The sequence below is a fragment of the Aquarana catesbeiana genome, linkage group LG06, assembly GCF_042186555.1.
Source record: "Aquarana catesbeiana isolate 2022-GZ linkage group LG06, ASM4218655v1, whole genome shotgun sequence".
Taxonomy (NCBI): Eukaryota; Metazoa; Chordata; class Amphibia; order Anura; family Ranidae; genus Aquarana; species Aquarana catesbeiana.
The window spans coordinates 260,457,983-260,481,575 of NC_133329.1; the positions used below are offsets into that span (position 1 = coordinate 260,457,983).

At 44.5% G+C, this 23,593-nt stretch overlaps 1 protein-coding gene across 1 annotated transcript in view; it reads left to right on the plus strand.

Moving 5' to 3' along the window:
* LOC141146728 (aldehyde oxidase 1-like) overlaps positions 1-23,593 on the plus strand; it is a 303,420-nt gene that overhangs the window by 228,827 nt on the left and 51,000 nt on the right. The window contains exon 28 of the mRNA XM_073633238.1: positions 16,802-16,930. Coding sequence (XP_073489339.1) covers positions 16,802-16,930 — 129 coding nt within the window. The remainder of the gene's footprint in view (positions 1-16,801; positions 16,931-23,593) is intronic.

Consider the following 23,593-nt stretch of genomic DNA (forward strand, 5'->3'; position numbering starts at 1 on the left):
AGCACATCGAGCTGGACAGCAGGCAAAAGCACATCGAGCTGGGCAACAGGCAAAAGCACATTGTCCCTGCCAGTACCTGCGCCTGTTCCAGCCTGCTGTTTGTTCCTGGACCCCGTTTGTGTACCCTGTCCTTGAGTCCTGTTTCCTGTTCCCTGCTCTTTGGTCTGCTTCATTATTCCTGGTTTCTTTTCCCTTGTCGCTTTTGCCCACGCCTTATTTTTATTTCATGTTTGTTTCCTTGCTCGTGTATTATAGTAGTTAGACAGATAGTTAGGTGGGTTTGGGGGTTTGCTGTGTTTTCACTATTTACTTGTTTTTGGTTTGCTGTCTTGATTTCATGTGTATCTTTATCATTAATAATAAACATACTTTTTTTATTTATTTACTCGTTTGTCCTTGATTCCTTGGTGCAGCCCAGCGATCTGATCACCTGCATTGGATGTTGTGTATAACATCCCCTGACAGAATTTTGAAGCCATACAATCAGATCAGTTGCACCTGGGAATTGGGGCCTGAGTCCCAGCTATTGTTGAAAGATGGATTTTGAAAGTATTTTGTATTTATCGCTCCTGGCAACTGATGACAGAGACTTTTGTTGTCAGTCATTGGCTGAATACACTAGGGAACAATTGTTAGAAGGCATCCGCCTAGCTCATGTTTTTATTGATCAAGGCAGTTTTTTGTTTGAAGATGTGCAACCATTAATTAAGATCTGTACTGAGTTGGCCCTGTCTGATGTCGCTGGGGGAGGTGATGACTATACACCCCCTTTTAGTGCAGCTCAGGTAGAATCATTAGTTTGGCTGTTGGAGGATGACTCAGCGTTTTTTTTTTTTTTTTTTTTTTTAACAATATTCAGCTTGTCCTCAGCAGGTGCTTGCAAAATGCATTGAATCAGTGCAGTCTCTGGTCAGACAAGCTAAGTGCAAACCTGATTCAGTGCAATCATTAATACAGGCCCGGTCAAGTCTGTTGCACTCAGCCTCTGTTAGCTCCCAATATACCTTTCTACCAATGAAATACCAGTACCCTGTTTCCTCCTGTTGCACCTACCCTGCCTTTAACCCCCCTGCTGCTTCTGAGCTGCCTCCATCAGCTCCACTAAATCTCCCTTCAAAACCTACTCCCTCTGTTTTGCCATCCTTTCACTCTTCGCTTCCACCAGCTGCATTCACTACCTACAGCCCTGTACCCACTTATAGATCCCCAGTGGCTAAAACCAAAAAGAAGCGGAAGTTTTTTCCAACCCATACCATCATGCCAGTATCCAATCCTGCCTCCCCACCAGCTGATGTGTTCCTGTATGCCGCCCAGCCTGATGTTCCGATGCCTGCTGTTGTGCCACTACCTGCTGTTCTGCCTGTTGTGCCAGCACCTGCTGTTCTGCCTGATGTGCCAGCGCCTGTGCCTCCTGCAAAGTCTGAAGTTCCAGTACCAGCTACCCGGTTTGAATTTCCAGTACCTGCTATCCAGTCCGATGTACCTGCTGTTCAGCCTGTTGTGCCAGTACCTGCTGTTCTGCCTGATGTGCCAGCACCTGTGCCCACTGCCCAGTCTGAAGTTCCATACCGGCTGCCCGGTTTGAAGTTCCAGTACCTGCTATCCAGTCCAATGCACCTACTGTTCAGCCTGTTGTGCCAGCACCTGCTGTTCTGCCTGATGTGCCAGCGCCTGTGCCTGCTGCCCAGTCTGAAGTTCCAGTACTGGCTGTCCGGTTTGAAGTTCCAGTACCTGCTATCCAGTCCGATGTACCTGCTATTCAGCCTGTTGTGCTAGTGCCTGCTGTTCTGCCTGATGTACCAGCGCCTATGCCGGCTGCCCAGTCTGAAGTACCAGTACCTGCTGCCTGGTCTGATGTCCCGGTGCCCACTCTCCAGCCTGATGTGTTCCTGTCCGCTGCCCAGCCTGATGTGTTCCTGTCCGCTGCCCAGCCCGATGTGTTCCTGTCCGCTGCCCAGCCTGAAGTGCCTTTGCCTGCTGCCCAGCCTGAAGTGCCTTTGCCTGCTGCCCAGCCTGATGTGTCTTTGCCTGCTGCCCAGCCTGAAGTGCCTTTGCCTGCTGCCCAGCCTGATGTGCCTTTGCCTGCTGCCCAGCCTGATGTGCCTTTGCCTGCTGCCCAGCCTGATGTGCCTTTGCCTGCTGCCCAGCCTGATGTGCCTTTGCCTGCTGCCCAGCCTGATGTGCCTTTGCCTGCTGCCCAGCCTGATGTGCCTTTGCCTGCTGCCCAGCTCGATGTGCCTTTGCCTGCTGCCCAGCTCGATGTGCCTTTGCCTGCTGCCCAGCTCGATGTGCCTTTGCCTGCTGCCCAGCTCGATGTGCTTTTGCCTGCTGCCCAGCTCGATGTGCTTTTGCCTGCTGCCCAGCTCGATGTGCTTTTGCCTGCTGCCCAGCTCGATGTGCTTTTGCCTGCTGCCCAGCTCGATGTGCTTTTGCCTGCTGCCCAGCTCGATGTGCTTTTGCCTGCTGCCCAGCTCGATGTGCTTTTGCCTGCTGCCCAACTCGATGTGCTTTTGCCTGCTGCCCAGCTCGATGCGGATGTGCCACTGCCCAGCGTGATGTACCTCTGTTTTCTGCTCAGCCTGATGACATGGTGCCTGCTAAAACTGTTCCTGACTGATGGCCATCTTGCCGCTGTGTCAATCCTGCCTGTCGCCCGGCCTGAATGTAATGCTCCTGTGTGGTCTGTCTCTGATGGTTTCTTGCCCGTTACCCTGCTAATTTTCATCTCCGGATCCAAACTTCCTGACCCGGATGGTGGGGTGCGTGTCCTATTTTTAGACTCTGATGGCACGTCCCCCAGTGAACTAAAAGACTCTGGCCTTGGAAGTGCAAAGAAGTCCGCAGACTCAGTAGGGAAACATTTTAGGGTGTTTCTGCACCCACTCGGACTGTCGTACCCAGGGCTGAATGGAGTGTCCGGAGGCCACTCCTTTAGGAGGGGGAACTGTCAGGAACGGTGTCATCTCCGGTTTCACCTGCTGGTGGCACTATTACATTCAGCACCAAAACGGTGTAATTCCAGTGGCCACCAGTGGGTGTCTCCCTGCCTGGACTTCAGACTTGCCATCAGCACACCTGTCATGGGTCTGCTGGAGTATATAGACCCGCCCTGAACTAAGCCTCAGTGCTTCAGAATTCCTCTGCTAAGCCCTTGTCCCTGCCAGTACCTGCGCCTGTTCCAGCCTGTTCCTGTTTGTTCCTGGACCCCGTTTGTGTATCCTGTCCTTGAGTCCTGTTTCCTGTTCCCTGCTCCTTGGTCTGCTTCATTATTCCTGGTTTCTGTCCCCTTGTCGCTTTTGCCCACGCCTTATTTTTATTTCATGTTTGTTTCCTTACTCGTGTATTATAGTATTTAGATAGATAGTTAGGTGGGTTTGGGGGTTTGCTGTGTTTTCACCATTTACTTGTTTTTGGTTTGCTGTCTTGATTTCACGTGTATTTTTATCATTAATAATAAACATACTTTTTTTATTTATTTACTCGTTTGTCCGTGATTCCTTGGTGCAGCCCAGCGATCTGATCACCTGCATTGGATGTTATGTATAACATCCCCTGACAGTGGCCTATTCCACGGCTTTCTTGTCCACAGTCACTCCTACCGTAGCCCCACCCCTAGAGAGGGGGGTGCCCAAGAAGGACAAGAAACAGTCATGTTCCCCCAGCTGCAGCATACTGCCAAGTTTGCTCCAGTGACGAGGAGGGAGGGGATGATGAGGTCACTGACTGTACTTGGGTGCTGAGAAAGGAGAGGAGGAGGCACAACTCCAAAAAGGCAGGATGTCCTCTAGGGGGCAGCTTAAGGGAGCTCTGACTTTTGGTGCTTGAGTTGGTCTGCTCAGGGGACAGGAGCCACACTGGGGCAGAGATTCTGTAAGCTCTGCAGGGGCAGGCTCAGAGGTGGTTGACACCACGCCAGCTTCAGCCAAGAATGGTTGTATGCAACAATGGCACCAACCTTCTCTCCGCCCTCTGACAGACACTTGACCCTTGTTCCATGTTTGGCACACGTCCTGAATTTGGTGGTGCAGTGGTTTTTGAGCAGGTACCCAGGCTTTACAGGATCTCCTGAGGCAGGCCAGAAAAGGCTGTGGTCATTTCCGGCGGTCCTAAAATGCTAGTGCTCGGCTGGCTGGCATTCAAAGTGAATGCAACCTGCCCACCAACCGCCTCATTTGTGACATGCCCACCAAGTGGAACTCAACATTGGCAATGCTGCAGCGGCTGCACACACAGCAGGGGCCATCAATGAGTACCTGTGCGAGTATGGCAGCAGGACAGGGTGTCAGGGCTGGGCCCAGCTCTTCCTTTCTGAGCTGGCCGCTCAGCTGTCGGCTAATTGCCAGCTCCTATCTCTCCACAGTGACTCACCTGTTAACGATTCTGCTCGTTGGTCCTGCCTACTTAAGCTGTGCAGTCCAGATGATCTCTGGCTTTGCCTTGGTCACGTCTCTAGAGACGCTATCCTGTGTTCCTGTTAAAGACTTGCTTGGCTGACATTCCTTCTGGTTCCCTGACATTTTGGCTTGTCTGACTATCCGTTTCGGTTCCTGAACTCTGGCTATTTTTGACTACATTTACTCTGTTTACCTTTGTTTTTAATTACTATTATTATTATTAAACAAGTGTAATTTAACTGTACTTCTGTCTGAGTCTGATTCACGGTTTCTGACAGTAGGCGAAGGCCATGAATTCAGAAGATGCAGTCAATCCACTTGTTGGGAATATTCTTTCCAGATTGGATGAGCAGGATCACCACATGGATTAGTTTTCCATGGCGTTACAAATGCTCCTGAGTCACATGGCTCACCTCGAATCTCCCACTGTGGCTGCTCCGGTCTAACCTGTCTTGCAGGCCATCCCTGCTGCTGCTCCAGTCTCTGTGCAGGCACCCGCCTTGAGTATTACCTCTACAAGAGGTATGTCTGGTTCCGCTCCGCTTCCCAAGCGATTTGGGGGATCGATCCAGTCCAATGCAGAGGGTTTTTCAACCAGGTTGAGGTATACTTTGAGATGCTGCCCCAAGCGTTTCCCACGGACAGAAGCAAAGTAGGTTTTGTGAGATCTTTGCTTTCTGAGAGAGCCTTGGCCTGGGTAAACCCTCTATGGGAGACAAGGGAAGCCTGTTGTCTTGAGTTACACTGAGTTTGTGGTTTCTTTTAAAAGCATCTCTGACGTTCCTGCATGCTCCGCTTCTGCTGCCAAGTGGCTCATGTCCATCAAACAGAGTACAAGAACTGTTGCTGATTACACCATTGAATTCCGTACTCTGGCAACAGAGGTTGCTTGGAACAATGAGGCCCTCGTGGCTGCTTTTTCTCATGGTCTCTCGGATACCATCAAGGAGGAGATAGCAGCCCGAGATATAGCCACTGAGCTGGAGAAGTTTATCACATTTGCCATCCTCATTGACTCCAGACTCTTTTAAGGAGTGCTTATGGAAGCCTTCTGTACATTTGTCTCCGAGCTTTGCAGTCCCACCCTTGCCTCTCTCACCTCCCATGCCTCCTGGTAACGAGTCGGTCAGTGAAGGTGAACCCATTGACTTGGGCATTCTCTCTGCGAATGAGAGAACCTTTAGAAGGAGGGAGAGATTGTGCCTTTATTGTGGCCAGGCAGGTCACTTTTTGAAGTCTTGACCTACCAGTTTGGGGAACGCCCTAACGTTGAGGTCCTGTCACGGACAGACCTTAGGTGGCGTTGTTTCGTCCCCAGTTATCCAGAAAGATAAGCCCCTGGTTTCGGTTACCCTTTCTTGGGCTGAGTCGTCTGTCGAGATACAGGCACTAATCGACTCTGGGGCTGCAGGCCTGTTCATTGATGCTGCCTTTGTATCTAAGCATTAGATTCTGCTGCAGCTGCGTGACACTCCACTTGCCATTGAGGCTCTTGATGGGAGACCTCTACAGCCTACCCATGTGACCCATGAGACTGTTCCGTTGTCCATGTCCATGACCAAGGTCTTTGATAACGCCCTGTAGGTTGGCGAAACATTTTGACGTATTTCCGGTGGCACTGACGTAATTTCCTGCTCCTTGGAACGCACTTCCTGGTTTCTGGAATGCACGCCGTGAGCAGCGTCCGGATCCATCTTTAATCCCTTTACATGCCTGTTTTTATCAACTATTTCGTAAGTACCCATTTGTATATGGAATAAATCTCTCTTCAAACGGTACTTTAAACTATTAGTTCCATTTCTTTATCCTTTTTTGGTGCCTGGTGATTCTGCTGAGAAATTTGAACAAGAAATCCTTTGATCTGATGTACACAACACCACTCCTGAGCCTCTCTGGATACCATCACATAAGCTTGAAGTGACCCCCAGACTGCAAAGCTGGGGGTAATCGCCATTTGGTGAGTGGGGACACGTGTGGGGGTGTTGTTTCTGCACCTGAAAAGTCCTGGAGTGTCTGTTGTCCATTGCACTTCAAAAGTTTTTTTTCCATTGTGGATCAGAACATTCAGCACATTTTTTTTTGGACTTTATATATGTTTTTTGCTTTGTTTATTCACATCTGCACTCATCTACACTTAGTCACACATGTTTAATAACATTTGCGAGCGCCACATTTCCATAATTTTACATTTCTAGTGAATAGCACTTTGTGTGTGGCAGACGCTTTAGTTATCTTTTTCACTGTTTTTTCACCATTCAGCGCGAGTTTAAATTTGATATTATTTAGAGTTTTTTGACCGCCTGAAGGGAGCAACAGTTTTCACAAAGCTTGATTTGAGAGGGGCATACAATCTCTCGTGAGGATTAAGGAGGGCGACAAGTGGAAAACTGCGTTTAATACCAGAACAGGCCATTATGAGTAATGCCTTTTGGCCTTTGTAACGCCCCGGCAGTTTTCCAGGAATTTATTAACAATGTCCTCTGACATTTGTTTTAGTTACGTGTGGTGGTTTATCTCAAAGATTATCCTCATATTTTCCAAGTCCCTGGAGAGCCAGCACATAGATGTCTGTCGTGTGCTTCAGAAACTAAGAGAGAACAACCTCTATTGTAAATTGGAGAAGTGAGAATCCCATTGTGAACAGGTTAAATTCCTGGATTATGTCATTTCCACTGCTGGTTTTTGCGATGGACCCAGAGAAACTCTCAGCAGTCCTACAGTGGCCCCGACACATGGGTTTACGTCCTCTGCAGCGTTTTCTTGGCTTTGGGACGGTAACCCACAGAGTTGGTCTCCGGAGTCCATTAAGGCCTTTGAGAGTCTCAAGGCTGCCTTTGTTTCTGCTCCTGTGTTGCCACATCCTGATCCTACGTTACTTTTTATCCTTGAGGTTGATGCCTCTGAGACTGGAGTTGGTGCCCTTCTGTCTCAACGTCCTACTTCTGAGAGCGCTGTGCATCCTTGTGGCTACTTTTCCAAGAAATTGTCACCTGCGGAGTGCAATTACGAGATTGGTGACAGAGAGCTGTTAGCAATCATTTTAGCCCTGAAAGAAAGACCTCTCCTCGAAATTACCACTGTGCCGGTTCTCATTCTTACTGACCATAAGAATCTCACATTCTTGTCTGAGGCTAAATGCCTCTCTCCCAGAAGGGCACTATGGGCTCTTTTCTTGTCAAGTTTCAATTACATTGTCTCATTCTTACCTGGTACTAAGAATGTAAGGGCTGACGCTTTGTCATGACAATTTTCCTCCACTTCCAAGATGGAGTTGGTTCCGGTTCCTGTGACTCCTCCTGATCGTATTCTGGCTACATTTCGCACCAGTCTCACTTCTCCTTTGGGTGACAAAATTGTTGCTGCTCAGGTCCATGCTCCTCCTGAGAAACCTTATGACCACTGCTTTCTCCCAGAGAGTCTGCGTACTTCTGTGCTCCAGACTTACCATTCTCCCAAGGCTGCTGGCCACCCTGGGAAGAATCAACTCTTTTGGGCCATTTCCCAACAATTCTGGTGGCCTAGTCTACGTGCTGATGTAACCGCCTTCATAGCTGCCTGTTCCATGTGTGCTCAGAGTAAGACCCCATGACACCTTCCAGTGGGTCTCCTGCAACCCATATCTAATGGAGAGAGGGTCTGGACCCACCTGTCTATGGATTTCATTGTGGATATCATTGTGGAGTTAACCAACTCCCAGGGCAACACAGTTATCATTATGGTGGTTGACTGGTTCTCGAAAATGTCTCATTGTATTCCACTTAAGAAGTTGCCCACTTCTAAGGAACTGGCTTCCATTTTTGCTTGGGAGATCTTTTGCTTACATGGGCTACCCAAGGTGATTGTCTCGGACAGGAGTAGTCAGTTTGTGTCCCGGTTCTGGTGAGCCTTTTTGTGCACAGTTGAATTCAGTTTTCTCCTCTGTGTATCACCCACAGGGCAGCAGAACAAGCCAATTATTCCTTGGAGCAATTCCTACATTGCTATATTTCTGACCATCATAACAACTGGTCAGACCTGCTTCCCGATTGTCCCTGTTTTATGGCGAACTATGGTTTCCAACCTTCCTTGTTGCCTGACTCTTTTGTTCTGCAGAGTATTCCTGTGTTAGAGGAGTATCTTCGTGGTCTTCGTTCCACTTGGGCACAAGTCCAGGAGGCTTTACGACATGCTAATGATAGGTACAGACTCCATGCTGACCGCAGACGCCTGCCTGCGCCTTCCTACCAGGTTGGGGACAGGGTCTGGCTGTCATCTCGCAACCTCAGACTTCGTGTTTTCTCTCTGAAGTTCGCACCTCGGTTTATTGCGCCTTTCCGTATTCTTCACAGGATTAACCCAGTGGCTTACGCATTAGACCTTCCTTCTAATATTCATATCTCAAATGTATTTCATGTCTCCTTATTAAAACCTTTGGTCTGCAACCGCTTTACCACCTCGGTGCCCCGTCCTCACCCTGTTCAGGTTGAGAACCATGAGGAGTATGAAGTACAGTCCATTGTTGACTCCCGTAGGCACATACAGTACCTGGTGCATTGGAAAAGGTACGGTCTGGAGGAACGCTCTTGGGTCCCATCCTCGGATGTACATGCCCCTGTCCTCCTCTGTGTTTTCCATAGACCTTTTCCCCTAAAGCCTGGTGGCCTCTGAGGGGGAGGGGTTGTTGAGAAGGGGGTACTGTCAGGGCTGGGCCCAGCCCTTCCTTCTCTGAGCTGGCCGCTCAGCTGACGGCTAATTGCCAGCTCCTATCTCTCCACAGTGACTTACCTGTTAACGATCCTGCTCGTCGGTCCTGCCTACTTAAGCCGTCCAGTCCAGATGATCTCTGCTTTCGCCTTGATCACATCTCTAAAGACGCTCTCCTGTGTTCCTGTTAAATACTTACTTGGCTGACATTCCTTCTGGTTCCCTGACGTTTTGGCTTGTCTGACTATCCGTTCCGGTTCCTGAACTCTGGCTATGTTTTGACTATGTTTACTCTTTTTACCTTTTTTATATTATTATTAAACAAGTGTGATATGACTGTACTTCTTTCTCAGTCTGATTCATGGTTTCTTACACAGGTTCAATGGGGAGCTTGACTTCTTTTCACCATGCCAGTGGCTACTGATCAAGGATGCATGCACTGTCCTGTCACCATTTGAGGAGGCCATAAGGATGGTGGGCAGCGACAATGCATGCATTACTGACACTGTCCCTCTAGTCTTCCTGTTGGAGCACACGCTTCGTGGAATCATGGACAGGGCACTTGAGGCAGAACAGTGGGAGGAAGAGGAAGACTTCCTTACCTCTTAAGGCCTCCTTTATCCAGATAGCATTCCTGCGGGCTCGCCAAACACACAGGATGAAGAGGAGGATTGTGTCAGCATGGATGTAGAGGATAACGCTCAGCAGCAGTCTTCAAGGGATGGTTTTCAGTCCCCAGAAACCCAAGGAGTTGTACGTGGCTGGGAGGAGGTAGTTACGGATCATGTGATCCTTAGTGACCCAGAGGACTCGGAATCGAATGCCTCTGCATGGCCTGGGAAAGGACCCTATGATTCATGGTATCAAGGAGAGGGATCATTACTGGCTGGCAACCCTTCTTGATCCACGTTACAAGGGTAAGGTTGCAGAACTCATCCTGCCTTCGCAGAGGATGAAACATCTTCAGAAGGCCTTGAAGAAAGGTTTGCAACGCATTTCCAGACCCTGGGAGGTTACAATTTCCTGGTGCTGGAATACGTGTTGCTGAGGCTTCACTCAGTCAGAGGAAGAGCGGTGGAGAAGGTGGCCGGCTGACCGATGCCTTTAAACTATTTTTCAGTCCTCAGCACCAAGGTCTGATTGGTTCAAGCAACCATCGCCAGAGTCTGCATTAAATGAAGCAGGAATATCTAGGGGCAAGACCAGACTTTGAGATCTTTCCAACAGTGCATCCTCTGGGTTACTGGGTCTTGAGGATGGACCACTGGCCAGAACTTGCTCAATATGCAATTGAGCTGCTGGCCTGTCCTGCATCCAGTGTGCTTTCTGAACACACATTCAGTGCTGCTGGAGGGTTTGTAACGGATCAAAGAGTGCGCCTGTCCACAGACTCCATTGATAGGCTCACATTCATAAAAATGAATCAGTCTTGGATCAGCAGCTATCAAGCACCTGATGCTGATGTAACTGATTTAATTTGCTATGGATCTGGTTGAAGACTGCCTATACTGACTATCCTATTCCTCCTCAATCTTGATGCTTCCAACAATATTTTTGGTATAGGGCACCACCACCCAAGGCCCAATTTTTCTGCCCCTGTTTTTTTTAGGGGCATGTAATTACAATGTTTGATATATTTCATAACAGGGCCTGTTCCTGCGCCCAACAAGAGTATCTGTGAGGGGTTACAGTGTAGTGGCACCACCACCACCGACCCAAGGCCCAATTTTTCTGCCCCTGTTTAACAGGGGCATGTAATTACAGTTCTTGATATAATATTTCACAGCAGGGCCAGTTCCTGCGCCCACCAAGAGTAACTGTGACAACTAAGGCCCAATTTTCTGCATATATTATTCAGTATATAGGGCAGACCGTATAGTATATATGCTGCTGTTCAGAGTATATGGGGCCTTGGGGACCCCCACACCATTTTTTTAAAAAATTGGGTGCGTGGTTCCCCTTAATATCCATACCAGACCTGAAGGGCCTGGTATGGATTTTGGTGGTGATATCCATGCCATTTTTTTCTTTTTTTTTTTTCTTTTTGATATTTTTTATTTATATTGCCAGGATCCGACAATACCTTACAGCCACAAGCAGTTTTAAATGACATTTTTTCCTTTAGAAATGTCATTTTGCTGTGGCACTGTTATAAACATGGGAAAGATGCGCTACTTTAAAGGCATACTAAGGACACCCCCAGGCACGATATTTAAAGGAATATTTCATTTTTATTGTTTAACTTTAAGAATTATTAAAATTACTGCTCCCAAAAAAACATTGCATTGATACATGTCTTTAACGGTGTTTGCGTGTTCAAACTAATTTTTTGCCTGTTCGCATTTTCTGCTGCAAACCGAACCGGGGTGGGGGGTGTTCGGCTTATCCCCAGAGATGTGACTCGATCCATGTACTGTCACCAAAGGCAAATGTTTATATATATATCACCGATGAGTGTGAGTAAATTGCCTACTCACCAGATGAACATGACCTCTAACTAAAAAGAAGGTCACAACTGGCTGTTTGTATAAATCAGTGAGCTTCCTTGGGCTAAGGTCTGTATATGCTAGGGAGCTGAGATGCTACCACTCTGGAAGTGGGCTTGTAGACAACTTTAACAGTATAACAGACATACTAAATATTCACCCGATGGAGCTAATCATGGGCTTCACTCCACCAAACCAGTTGTGGACCAGAATTTCTATAATATTCACTTCTCTAGACAAAGTGAAAACATGTAAAAGTAATAGTCTTTTTTTCTTTTGTTTTGTTTATCACAAATTCCTGACCTAAATTCATCTGACCTGTTGGGGCAAGACCTGACTTAAACTGCCCATTGTCAAACTAAATTGCAGGATTATGATAATTCTGGCCAGCTTCTGAGAAAGTGCTTGATTCCTTCACAGGGTAAAGCCTAGTACACATGGGATGAATGTCGGGCGGTATCAGCTGGTTCAATAGAAACTGGTCGACATTTGGCCCGTGTGTACTGCAGTTTCGAAGGGGCATGACCGAAAAAGGTCTGACTATCAGCTCCAGAGCAGCGCTTTCAGCCAATGGCTGAGAGCGCTGACCGGAGTGCTCTGGTGGAGGGGGGGGGGGCACAAAAGAACAACAGGGAAGATCGCTGTACTAACGTTGGATATTTATTACTGAGCTGTCAGGTTTTTTTTTGTTCAGCCCTGCTGGATTGAATGGAAAAAAAAACTACTGGTGTGTACTAGGCTTAAACGACTCTGATTGTACTATACACAGTTATGCCCTGTACCCGCGGTCGGATTTTCCGACGGAGAAAGTGCGATCGGATTGTGTTGTCGGAAATTCCAATAGTGTGTGGGCTCCATCAGACTTTTTCCATCGAGTTTTCCGACACACAAAGTTTGAGAGCAGGCTATAAAATTTTCCGACAACAAAATCCGATCCTTTAAATTCTGATCGTGTGTAGACAAATCCGACGCACAAAGTGCCATGCATGCTCAGAATAAATTACGAGACAAAAGCTATTGCTATTGCCCCGTTTATAGACCCGACGTACGTGTTTTACATCACCGCTTTCAGAACGATCGGATTTTCCTACAACTTTGTGCGACCGTGTGTAAGCAAAACAAGTTTGAGCCAACATCTGTCGGAAAAAAATCCGATGGATTTTGTTGTCAGAATATCCGTTCAATGTCTGATCATGTGTACAGGGCATTACAGCCATTACAGCTTATGCATATTTTTCCTGCCAAGGAAATTTCTCTGAAGCAATTCCTTTTTCCTTTTAGTTCTATACAGAGGAAAGAATACAGAACAGTATGGAAGAGCCCTGGGACCATCATAAAAAAAAAAATACAGAATTATGAGTTTGAAAAAAAAAAAATTTTTTTTTTTTTTTTTTTTTACAGAATTCTGAGTTTGAAAGTCAGAATTCTGAGTTTGAAAGTCAGAATTCTGAGTTTCAAAGTCAGAATTCTGAGTTTCAAAGTCAGAATTCTGAGTTTCAAAGTCAGAATTCTGAGTTTCAAAATATAGTAATCAGTCAGAATTCTGAGATTCAGAGTCAGAATTCTGAGATTCAGAGTCAGAATTCTGAGATTAAAAGTCAGAATTCTGAGATTAAAAGTCAGAATTCTGAGATTATAAATATAGTAGTCTCTATTAGGAAGATTTTAGGACCAATGAGCAATAATGTAGTAACACCCACAGACCATCATTCTGCAGACATACATGTCTTCTGCTCTGTATATGGATATGTAAATCTATCTTATTAACAGCACGCAGTATAGGGAAGCAGGCAGTGCTGGGTTCCCTGGTTCCAATACTGTATTAATAGTTCCTTGGTTTGCTGTCTTATCCTTCTTCTCTGTCATCTGCTCCAACATAAAGAGCCATGCTGAAAACGTGTGTATTGTGTGTAAGTGGAGGGGGGGGACACAGCTTCCATAGATAATAGAACACAATGGCCAGCACAGCACAGCTCTGCACCCCAACTTGTAGGAAACATTGCACTATTGCCCCTACATGAGGGAATTGTGAATGGCTAGAAGGCAGTAGGACAATGTGTGTCTATGGTCATAATGGATTGATCATAGCAATTACTTGTCTGGACTAATAACGTTGTTTCACAAACAATTAACCTCGTATTAAACATAAAAGCAAATCCAAACAACTAATGAGAGCTAGCATAGTGGTTAGAGCAGCAGGCTTATATTGGTGAAGTTGTGGGCTCTAATCCAGGTGAGGGAAATTTATATATATTAAAATATGAGATAGTGAGGGCTTAAATTGTATCATATCAATATATCCAAATTGATTTCAAGGTATATTAACAAAGACACACTGATATATTGAGCATACAAAGTTGTAGTATATGCTGGTTACTATAAATTAGAGAGTAGAGATTTCAAAGAAAAAACTGTGTACAAAATGACCCTGCAACGGTGGTGTCACTGGATGGAAAAAATGACCCTGCATCGGTGGTGTCACTGGATGGAAAAAATGACCCTGCATCGGTGGAGTCAGTGGATGGAAGAAAAATGACCCTGCATCAGTGGTGTCACTGGATGGAAAAAATGACCCTGCATCGGTGGTGTCACTGGATGGAAACAAAATGACCCTGCATCGGTGGTGTAATTGGATAGAAAGAATGACCCTGCATCGGTGGTGTCACTGGATGGAATAATGACCCTGCATCGGTGGTGTCACTAGATGGAAACAAAATGACCCTGCATCGGTGGTGTCACTGGATCGGAAAAAAATGACTCTGCATCAGTGGTGTCATTGGATGGAAAAAATGACCCTGCATCGGTGGTGTCACTGGATGGAAAAAATGACCCTGCATCGGTGGAGTCAGTGGATGGAAGAAAAATGACCCTGCATCAGTGGTGTCACTGGATGGAAAAAATGACCCTGCATCGGTGGTGTCACTGGATGGAAACAAAATGACCCTGCATCGGTGGTGTAATTGGATAGAAAGAATGACCCTGCATCGGTGGTGTCACTGGATGGAATAATGACCCTGCATCGGTGGTGTCACTAGATGGAAACAAAATGACCCTGCATCGGTGGTGTCACTGGATCGGAAAAAAATGACTCTGCATCAGTGGTGTCATTGGATGGAAAAAATGACCCTGCATCAATGGTGTCACCAGATGGAACAAAATGACCCTGCATCGGTTGTGTCATTAGCTAGAAAAAATTTCCCTGTGTCAACGGTGTAGCTAAGAGGAAAATGGCGCTGCATCAGTGTCAGTGGGGATAACCTGAAGCCAATCAGTGAAGGGGAGATATCGGCGTGTACGTTGTAGTACACACTGATTACCTTATAGTGCAGAGCCCAGGGCTGAGTTGTGAGACATGATGTTTATCATGCAGCTTCCAGGGACAGTGTCCTGAAATTGAGAACTGGCCCCATGTCACCAATATCATCCCAATATATACACAGATTTGTAAAAATCCCTACTCTCTAATTTACAGTAGTCAGCATATACAATTTTATCAATATGTCTTTGTTAATATACCTTGAAATCAATTTGGATATATCAATAAAATACAATTCAAGCCCTCACTAACTCATAGTTTAAAATATGTTTAATATAAAATCAATATATATATAAAATCAATATATATATATATATATATATATATATATATATATATATATATATATATATTGATTTTATATAGAGTAATGGGCTTATAGTGTTGAAAGTTGTGGGTTCTAATACAGTTTAGAGCACATTTTTTATATATATATATATATATATATAAAAAATGTGCTCTAAACTGTATTAGAACCCACAACTTTCAACACTATAAGCCCATTACTCTAACCACTATACTATCACTTAAGGGTTCTTAATTCTTGCTTTTTATGTTTAATATGAGGTTAATTCTCTGTGAAATAATTATTAGTCCAGACAAATAATTGTTATGATCGATCCGTTATGGCCAGTCTCCCGAAATTGTGAACTACTCCCGGGGAAACTGAAGATGACACCCTAATGATCCCATCTGATCACCCTCATAATATATACACAGTTTTTTCTTTGAAATCTCTACTCTCTAATTTATAGCCAGCATATACTACAACTTTGTGTACTCAATATATCAGTGTGTCTTTGTTAATATACCTTTAAATCAATTTGGATATATTGATAAAATACAATTTAAGCCCTCACTATCTATATTTTAAAATATATATAAAAAATTCCCTCACCTGGATTAGAACCCACAACTTCACCAATATAAGCCTACTACTCTAACAACTATGCTATCTCTCATTAGTTGTTTGGGTTTGCTTTTATGTTTAATATGAGGTTAATTGTTTGTGAAACAACTCTATTAGTCCAGATAAGTAATTGCTATGATCAATCCGTTATGACCATAGACATACATTGTCCTGCTGCCTTCTAGCCATTTACAATTCCCTCATGTAGGGGCAATAATGCAATATTTCCTACAAGTTGGGGTGCAGAGCTGTGCTGTGCTGGTCATCATGTTCTGTTATCTATGGAAGCTGTGTCTCTCCCACTCACACACAATACACACGTTTTCAGCATGGCTCTTTATGTTGGAGCAGATGACAGAGAAGGATAAGACAGCAGAGGAACCAGAGAACCCAGCACTGCCTGCTTCCCTATACTGCGTGCTGTAACTAAGATAGATTTACATATCCATATACAGAGCAGAAGACATGTATGTCTGCAGAATGATGGTCTGTGGGTGTTACTACATTATTGCTCATTGGTCCTAAAATCTTCCTAATAGAGACTACTATATTTATAAACTCAGAATTCTGACTTTTAATCTCAGAATTCTGACTCTGAATCTCAGAATTCTGACTCTGAATCTCAGAATTCTGACTCTGAATCTCAGAATTCTGACTCTGAATCTCAGAATTCTGACTCTGAATCTCAGAATTCTGTAGAAATTTTTTTTTTTATAAACTTACAATTCTGAATTTCAGTCTCAGAATTCTGAGTTTCAAAGTCAGAATTCAGTTTTTTTTTTATGATGGCCCCAGGGCTCATCCATAGAACAAGGTCCTTTATGCTACTAGAATTAATACAAAATAATACATTGAGTGTCACAGATAAACATGTCTTGAAATAGGCAAATTGCTTTTCCACAGCTCTGTATGTTGGAAATTTTTTTTTTATATATATTTACAATTTATATTTTTTTCTAGAGACAAAATCCAAAACGATTTTTCATTAAATTGTTTGTCTAATTCTTATCAGATTGCAAGCAGAGAGTTGAGGGTACCATTATCACATATATACATCTCTGGGACCAGCACAGAAGTTGTACCAAACTCAATTCCAACTGGTGGAACCATTGGGACAGATATTTATGGTCTAGCAGTTAAGGTAAGAGTTTTACAGGATTGTTCTAAGTGGTATATTATGCAAACAAAAATGAAACTCTGTTACTTCACTGTTACTGGAAATGTTCATTTTTCTCGCATGGGTTGGAGAAAGCAAACACTTGAAACACTTGAAAATGTCCTTATAAGAAGCAAACATTTCAAATGTTATTATTTCATAATGTGTGAGGTGGGATGTAACAACCATTGTATTAAATACTGTCTTTTTCAACCATAATGGAAAAGCCTAAGCTTGTGACTTTTCTTGATCCACATTGCTGCTATGTGGAAGTTGGTGCCACAGACACATTGCGTTGTCTTCACAGTCTGTCACCAAGTTATTGGTTGATGGTCTTATTGTTGTGAATAAAAAAATTTATATAATAATTGAATAAGTTGTGCTACTCTTTCTGTAAAAAAAAATCACAAATCAAACGAACAAATCAAAACATTATTTCAACATGGAAACATAAATATTTTTAGAAAATGCCTGAGCAATCTAATCTTTAAACATAATCTTTGCTTCAAAAAATACTGATGTAGAAAACCTTATACTTATCTGGAAGAAACCACAGCCACCCGTTCAGTAATTCCACCGCCTCTGAGAGTACAGAGAAGTCACCTGAACCGCTATATGTTCTCCGATCTTTTCCTCCAATCATTCGGCCTCCTTGATAAGCAATTATGAACCACTATAATTAAGGAATGACCTCAACAGTGCATAATAATCCAACTCTATACCATGTCTTCTCCACATTTTCTCATCCATGTGTCATAAAGAATACAATTTGACTCGACAGTGTAACATTACAACAAATTTCTTAAAAGCTTAAAATCAAAATCCACTCACATAAATAGTGCTTCCAATTGCACTGATTAGTATTGCCATTGTGGAATTGCACTGAAAACGATATGCTGTCATCAATTATAACGTGTGTGTATTTATGCGCATATGTATTTGTGCGTATATTATGGTGTGTATACAAGCAGGAGGGATTCCCCATCCTCCCACTCCTTATGTTATACATTCTTACGTTAGACTTTTAAAATTCACTAGAGACTCTCCATACAATATCTTAAAGCAGATGCATAGACCTAAAAATTGGTAATTGGTATCCTCGAGTTTGTATGGGAAATGACTTAAAGGATTTACATGAGGACATTCATAACATTATAAAATTGACAAACTTGATGGAGAAGATTAGTCTGATTTGTCTGGAACAGTTGTAAGAAAGATAAAGATGATGCTGCTTATGTAAGAACTCTATCCAGTATATCTCATTTAGAAAGAAATTTGGTGATCACTTGACCACAGCTGCTTACACAAGCCTGCAGCATATGATTTATTTATTTATTTATTACATGTTCTTGTATAGCGCCGTCAATTTACACAGCTCTTTACAGATATGTATTGTGCATTCACATCAGTCACTGCCCTCAAGGAGCTTACAATCTAAGGTCCGTAACTCACATTTATACATACACATAGTAGGGCCAATTTAGACAGGAGCCAATAACCTACCAGCATGTCTTTGGAGTGTGTGCGAGGAAACCAACACAGGCACAGGGAGAACATGCAAATTCCAGGCAGGTAGTGCTGTGGTTGGGATTCAAATTGACAACCCTAGTGCTGCTAGGCAGAAGTGCTAACCACTTAGCCACTGTGCTGCCCATATATGATATGGTACTGTTTTATTTATAGTTATACTTATTGAATAGCAAATCATCTGTAAAATAGTAAATCTTCCATAAAAGATCTTGTAACAAAAACTGCTTTGGTCTGGCAAAACTGTCTCTCTTGCACTCTTTCCCCTATACTATACAATAATCTACTATCTTGAGAAACACCGTTCATTATTCTTAGCCTCAATTTTTACTGCATTTAGAAATTTACAATTCAATCATTTTAATTGGCTATGAAATTATTACTTCATAAAAAAATTCTCAGTGTAACAATTACCATCGTAAGTGAAAACTGGCAAGTGTGATAGCAGAGGAGGTGGACCATAAAGAGAATCTTACTTTGACCTGAATAGGCAAAGGGATATTATCATTATTTCAATCTTGAATTTAGAAGCTTTAGATCCTTTGTTGAGTTGTTGCTGTTTATTTTGTTTGTGTGTAAATGATAAAATGGTGCAGCATTATTCCTTAACCACTTGCTGCTGCCCATTGTCAAATGACAGAGGGATGGTGCGGCTCTCGTTCTGGGTAGATGGGATATGGCGGTGCACCCCGAACAGCTGATCCACTACTCCCGCGGGGGCACACAGTACGGCGATCGCAGCCGCGCCATGTTGCTAGGACATGGCGCGACCCCGATCTCTGTAAAGAGCCACTTAAGCGTTTTTTTAACTATGTGATCGGCTGTGCCCAGGGGACATCAAGACATCTAATCAGGGCAATAATCATCAGTGCCTTGATTACAAAAAAGCGCAATCCCTGCTCACCAGTGCCAGCAATCCATGCCCACCAGTGCCAGCAATCAGTGCCATTAGTGATGCCAGTCAGTGCTGGCTTTCAATGCCACCCATCAGTGATATCCATCAGTGCCGCCCATCAGTGCTGCCTATCAGTGCCCACCTGTGCCGTCTATCAGTGCCACCTATCAATGCTCACCAGTGCCACCCATCAGTGCCACCCATCAGTGCCCATAGGTGCAGCATATTAGTGTCTCCTCATCACTGCTGCCTCATCAGTGCCCATAAGTGCCACCTCATCAGTGCCCATGAGTGCAGCCTCATCAGTGCCCATGAGTGCAGCCTCATTAGCGCACATCAGTGAAGGAGAAAAACTACTTATTTACAAAATTTACTGACAGAAACTAAGAAAATATTTTTTTTTTTCGGTCTTTTTTTTTTTTTTAAATAAAACCCCAGCGGTGATCAAATACCACCAAAAGAAAGCTGAAAAATGGCCTGGGCAGGAAGGAGTGAAAGTACTTTGTATTGAGGTGGTTAAAGTGATTGCAAAGGTTGTTTTTTTTTAAAAAAAAAAACATCATATACTTGCCTCCTCTGTGCAAGGGTTTTGGCGTGGCGTCTCCTCTTCTTCAGTGCCCCCACAGAGAGCTGCATTACATGGGGGCACTCGTGCAGGCGCGCTCCCGAGTCCTGCTGTTGCGTCTATTGACACAGACAGCAGGACTTGTCCCCCCGGGTCCCATGTCATTGGATTTGATTGACAGCAGTGGGATCCAATGGCTCCCACTGCTATCAATCTATCCAATGAGGGCCCGAGACAGCGGCTGGAGCTGCTGTGCTCATCCCCGTCGCTGGAACGATTGGGTTCAGATAAGAAAAAAGGGGGGGAGGTCTGGTGTGTGCTGCAGTACAAAAGGTTTTTCCCCTTAATGCATAGAATGCATTAAGATGAAAAACCTGAGGGTTTACAACCCCTTTAACTGCTCATTTAGATATATACTGCATTAACACTGCTAGTGATACATTTGGAGGTGTCTAGCCTGGATAACGCAGAGTCCTAAGCTTGAAAATAAAAATAAAGCACTTTTGACATTTTTGCTCATATGAGGTCCAACAAAGAGGGTAACCATATGTCCAAATAAGGTTGAAAGGGAGCTCTAAGACCCCGTTCACACTGGGGCAGTTTGCAGGCGCAATAGCGCCTGCAAACCGACCCGAAACAGCCGCTGCTTTGTCTCCAATGTGAAAGCCCTGAGGGCTTTCACACTTGAGCGGTGCGCTAGCAGGACGGGAAAAAAGGTCCTGCTAGTAGCATCTTTGGAGTGGCGAAGGAGCGGTGTGTATACCGCTCCTTCACCACTCCTGCCCATTGAAATCAATGGGGCAGCGCGGCTATACCGCCGGCAAAGCGCCTCTACAGAGGCGCTTTGCGGTGGTTTTTAACCCTTTCTCAGCTGCTAGCGGGGGGTCAAACCGCCCCGCTAACGGCCGAATACCGCTGCTAAAACAACGGTAAAGCGCCGCTAATAATAGAGGCACTTTACCGCCGACTCACCTCCCGCCCTAGTGTGAAAGGGGCCTTAGCGCTCACCCCCTGGAAATACACGGGTTCTCCCTAGTAGTACAGAGGCTGTCAGTCACACAAGCACAGTCCCACACACATCGACAATTCAGGCTCAGTCTAGGGGATGATTTTTAGTATTTATTGCTGAACAATTTTAACAGGAGAGGGGTTTAGGGTCACAGGATGCTCCAAAATCACCAGAAACAACAATAGGAGAACAACTTCTGTCTAATCTTTCAATTGAAGGTTTCTGGAGGTACCAGGGAATGGCCAGTATATCTAGGACCCTACAGCAGCAGTCCATATAACCAGTTCTGGCACTTAGTTCCCTTCTGTCACTTGCACAACTATTAGTTCCCAGCAAAGTCCTGGCAGGACAGAAAAGAAGGGAGGGACAAGCGATCCTGCCCCTCCGAACCATACCAGGCCACATGCCCTCAACATGAAGGGTGCTTTAGGACAGGGGGAGCTCTGCCACCGCACCCCAATGCACCTTGTCCACATGTTTATGGGGACAAGGGCCTCTTCCCGACAACCCTGGGTGGTGGTTGTGGGCGTCTGTGGGCAGGAGGCTTATTGGAATCTGGAAGCCCTCTTTAACAAGGGAGCCCTTAGATCCCCCTTTGTGAATGAGTATGGCTACCCATTCACCAAAAAAGTGTAAAAAATAAAGACAGGAGGCAGCGGTTAGCCTTTGTCACAGGCAGAGCGTTTTTTTTTTTTCCCCGGGTCTGGCAGACATCATGATTGACTATGGATCTACATCAGGGGACATGTTTTTTTATTTTTTTTTAATAAAGGAATTGTCAGAAACTGCCTCCTGTCTTTATTTTTGACACTTGTTTTGGTGAATAGGTACCCCATACTCATTCACATAGGGAGGGGGCTGGGATCTGGGGGCCACCTTGTTAAAGGGGGCTTCCAGATTCTGATAAGCCCCCAACCCACAGACTCCCCACAACCACTGCCCAGGGTTGTTGGGAAGAGGCCCTTGTCCCCATCAATATGGGGACATTGTGCTTTGGGGTGGGGGGGTAGAGCCCCCCATGTTGAGGTCAAGCGGCCTAGTTTGGTTCAGGAGGGGGGGGCACTCACTTTTTTTTTTTTTTTTAATTTTGATATGGGGTTCCCTTAAAATCCACACCAGACCCAAAGGCAATTTAAATGTCATTTTGTTTTCTTTACAAATGGCAGTATTGCTGCAGATATGCCACTTTACAGCCAGACTAAGGGGACCCCCCAGGCACAATATTTAAAGGATTTTTTTTATTTTTATTGTGTCACTTTAAGCATCATTAAAATCACTGCTCCTGTAAAAAGGATTTTTTTTTATTTGCATTGATACATGTCCCCCAGGGCAGTGCCCAGGCCTCCATACCCTTTTTATGGCCAAAAACTTGCATATAAGCCTTCAAAATGAGGACTTTTGATTTTTCAAGTTCAGGTCCTATAGACTTTAATAGGGTTTGGGTCTGAACTTTTGTGATGTTCAAGATTTCTGGCGCAAACCAAACCGGGGGGGGGGGGGGGGTTCGGCCCAACTCTATAAGTGACATTTGTTTGTTCTGCACAAAATATACTCCGTATAAGCCAGAGCTGTTAACAAATAGCGCTGCACAAATTGTCTGATTTACACATTGGTGTACACTGTATATACTGGAATTTACGCAGCTCTAATTTTCTGACATCACATTTCTTGAGACACTAAAATGCCATGATAGTATAAACACCCCCCAAATGACCCCTTTTTGGAACGTAGACACCCCAAGGTATTTGCTGAGAGGCATGTTGAGTCCATGGAAGATTTTGTTTGCCACAATGTTTTTGGATAATGAAAAAAAATATATATATATATTTTTTTTTTACACAAAGGGTCCTTTCACACGAGCGTTCCATATGTCCGTTTTTCCTCCATCTGTTGCCGGATGAAAAACAGACATACATATATGTCAATAAGCAAAAAAGAAACCGCGCTGGAAAATTTAAATAAAAAGCAGCAGCATACAGTGCGACAACACAAAAAATCAAAGTAATTAGGAAAGCTGCGCTGAAGTAGTTAATTATGTCTATAAAGTGCCATTGAAATATAAAACGTATAAATAAATAAATACTAGGTCCACATGTGTAGGTTAGACACTGTTATCACCCATATGTGCACACACGCCAAACAAAAGTGACTGACCTCCGTGGCTGTAAATTCTGCTTACCAGATGGCAAGCATAAGGGGCGGTTGGCTAAAACCCAGCCTAGGCCTTTAGCTTGCTGATGTCTGCTAGAAACGGTGGATCAGATGTTGCAGACCCCTTCCTCTATATTCACGTAGATACTCAGGGAAAAAGAAGACTGACCATAGTGTGATACCGCCTAAAAGTATTAGTTTATTAAAACAAGTATTGCACTTACATTTGGGAAGAACTATAATAGCTTAAAAAGATTGCTGGCCGGCACAAACAAGCGGAGCCTGTCCTCCTCCTCCGATCACGTGGTGACGTCACTGCGTGCCTTTCCAACAGACGCGTTTTGTCATCAACAGATGTTATCAATGGGGAACGGGCAGCGCAGTGACTCACCACCTTAAATGCAGAAACCAATATATGTCAATGGGCTAGCGGGTGTTAGCAGATGATCATCCACTGACATCCGCCTGGCGGTCTTATTATGTCTGATTTTTGAATGTCAA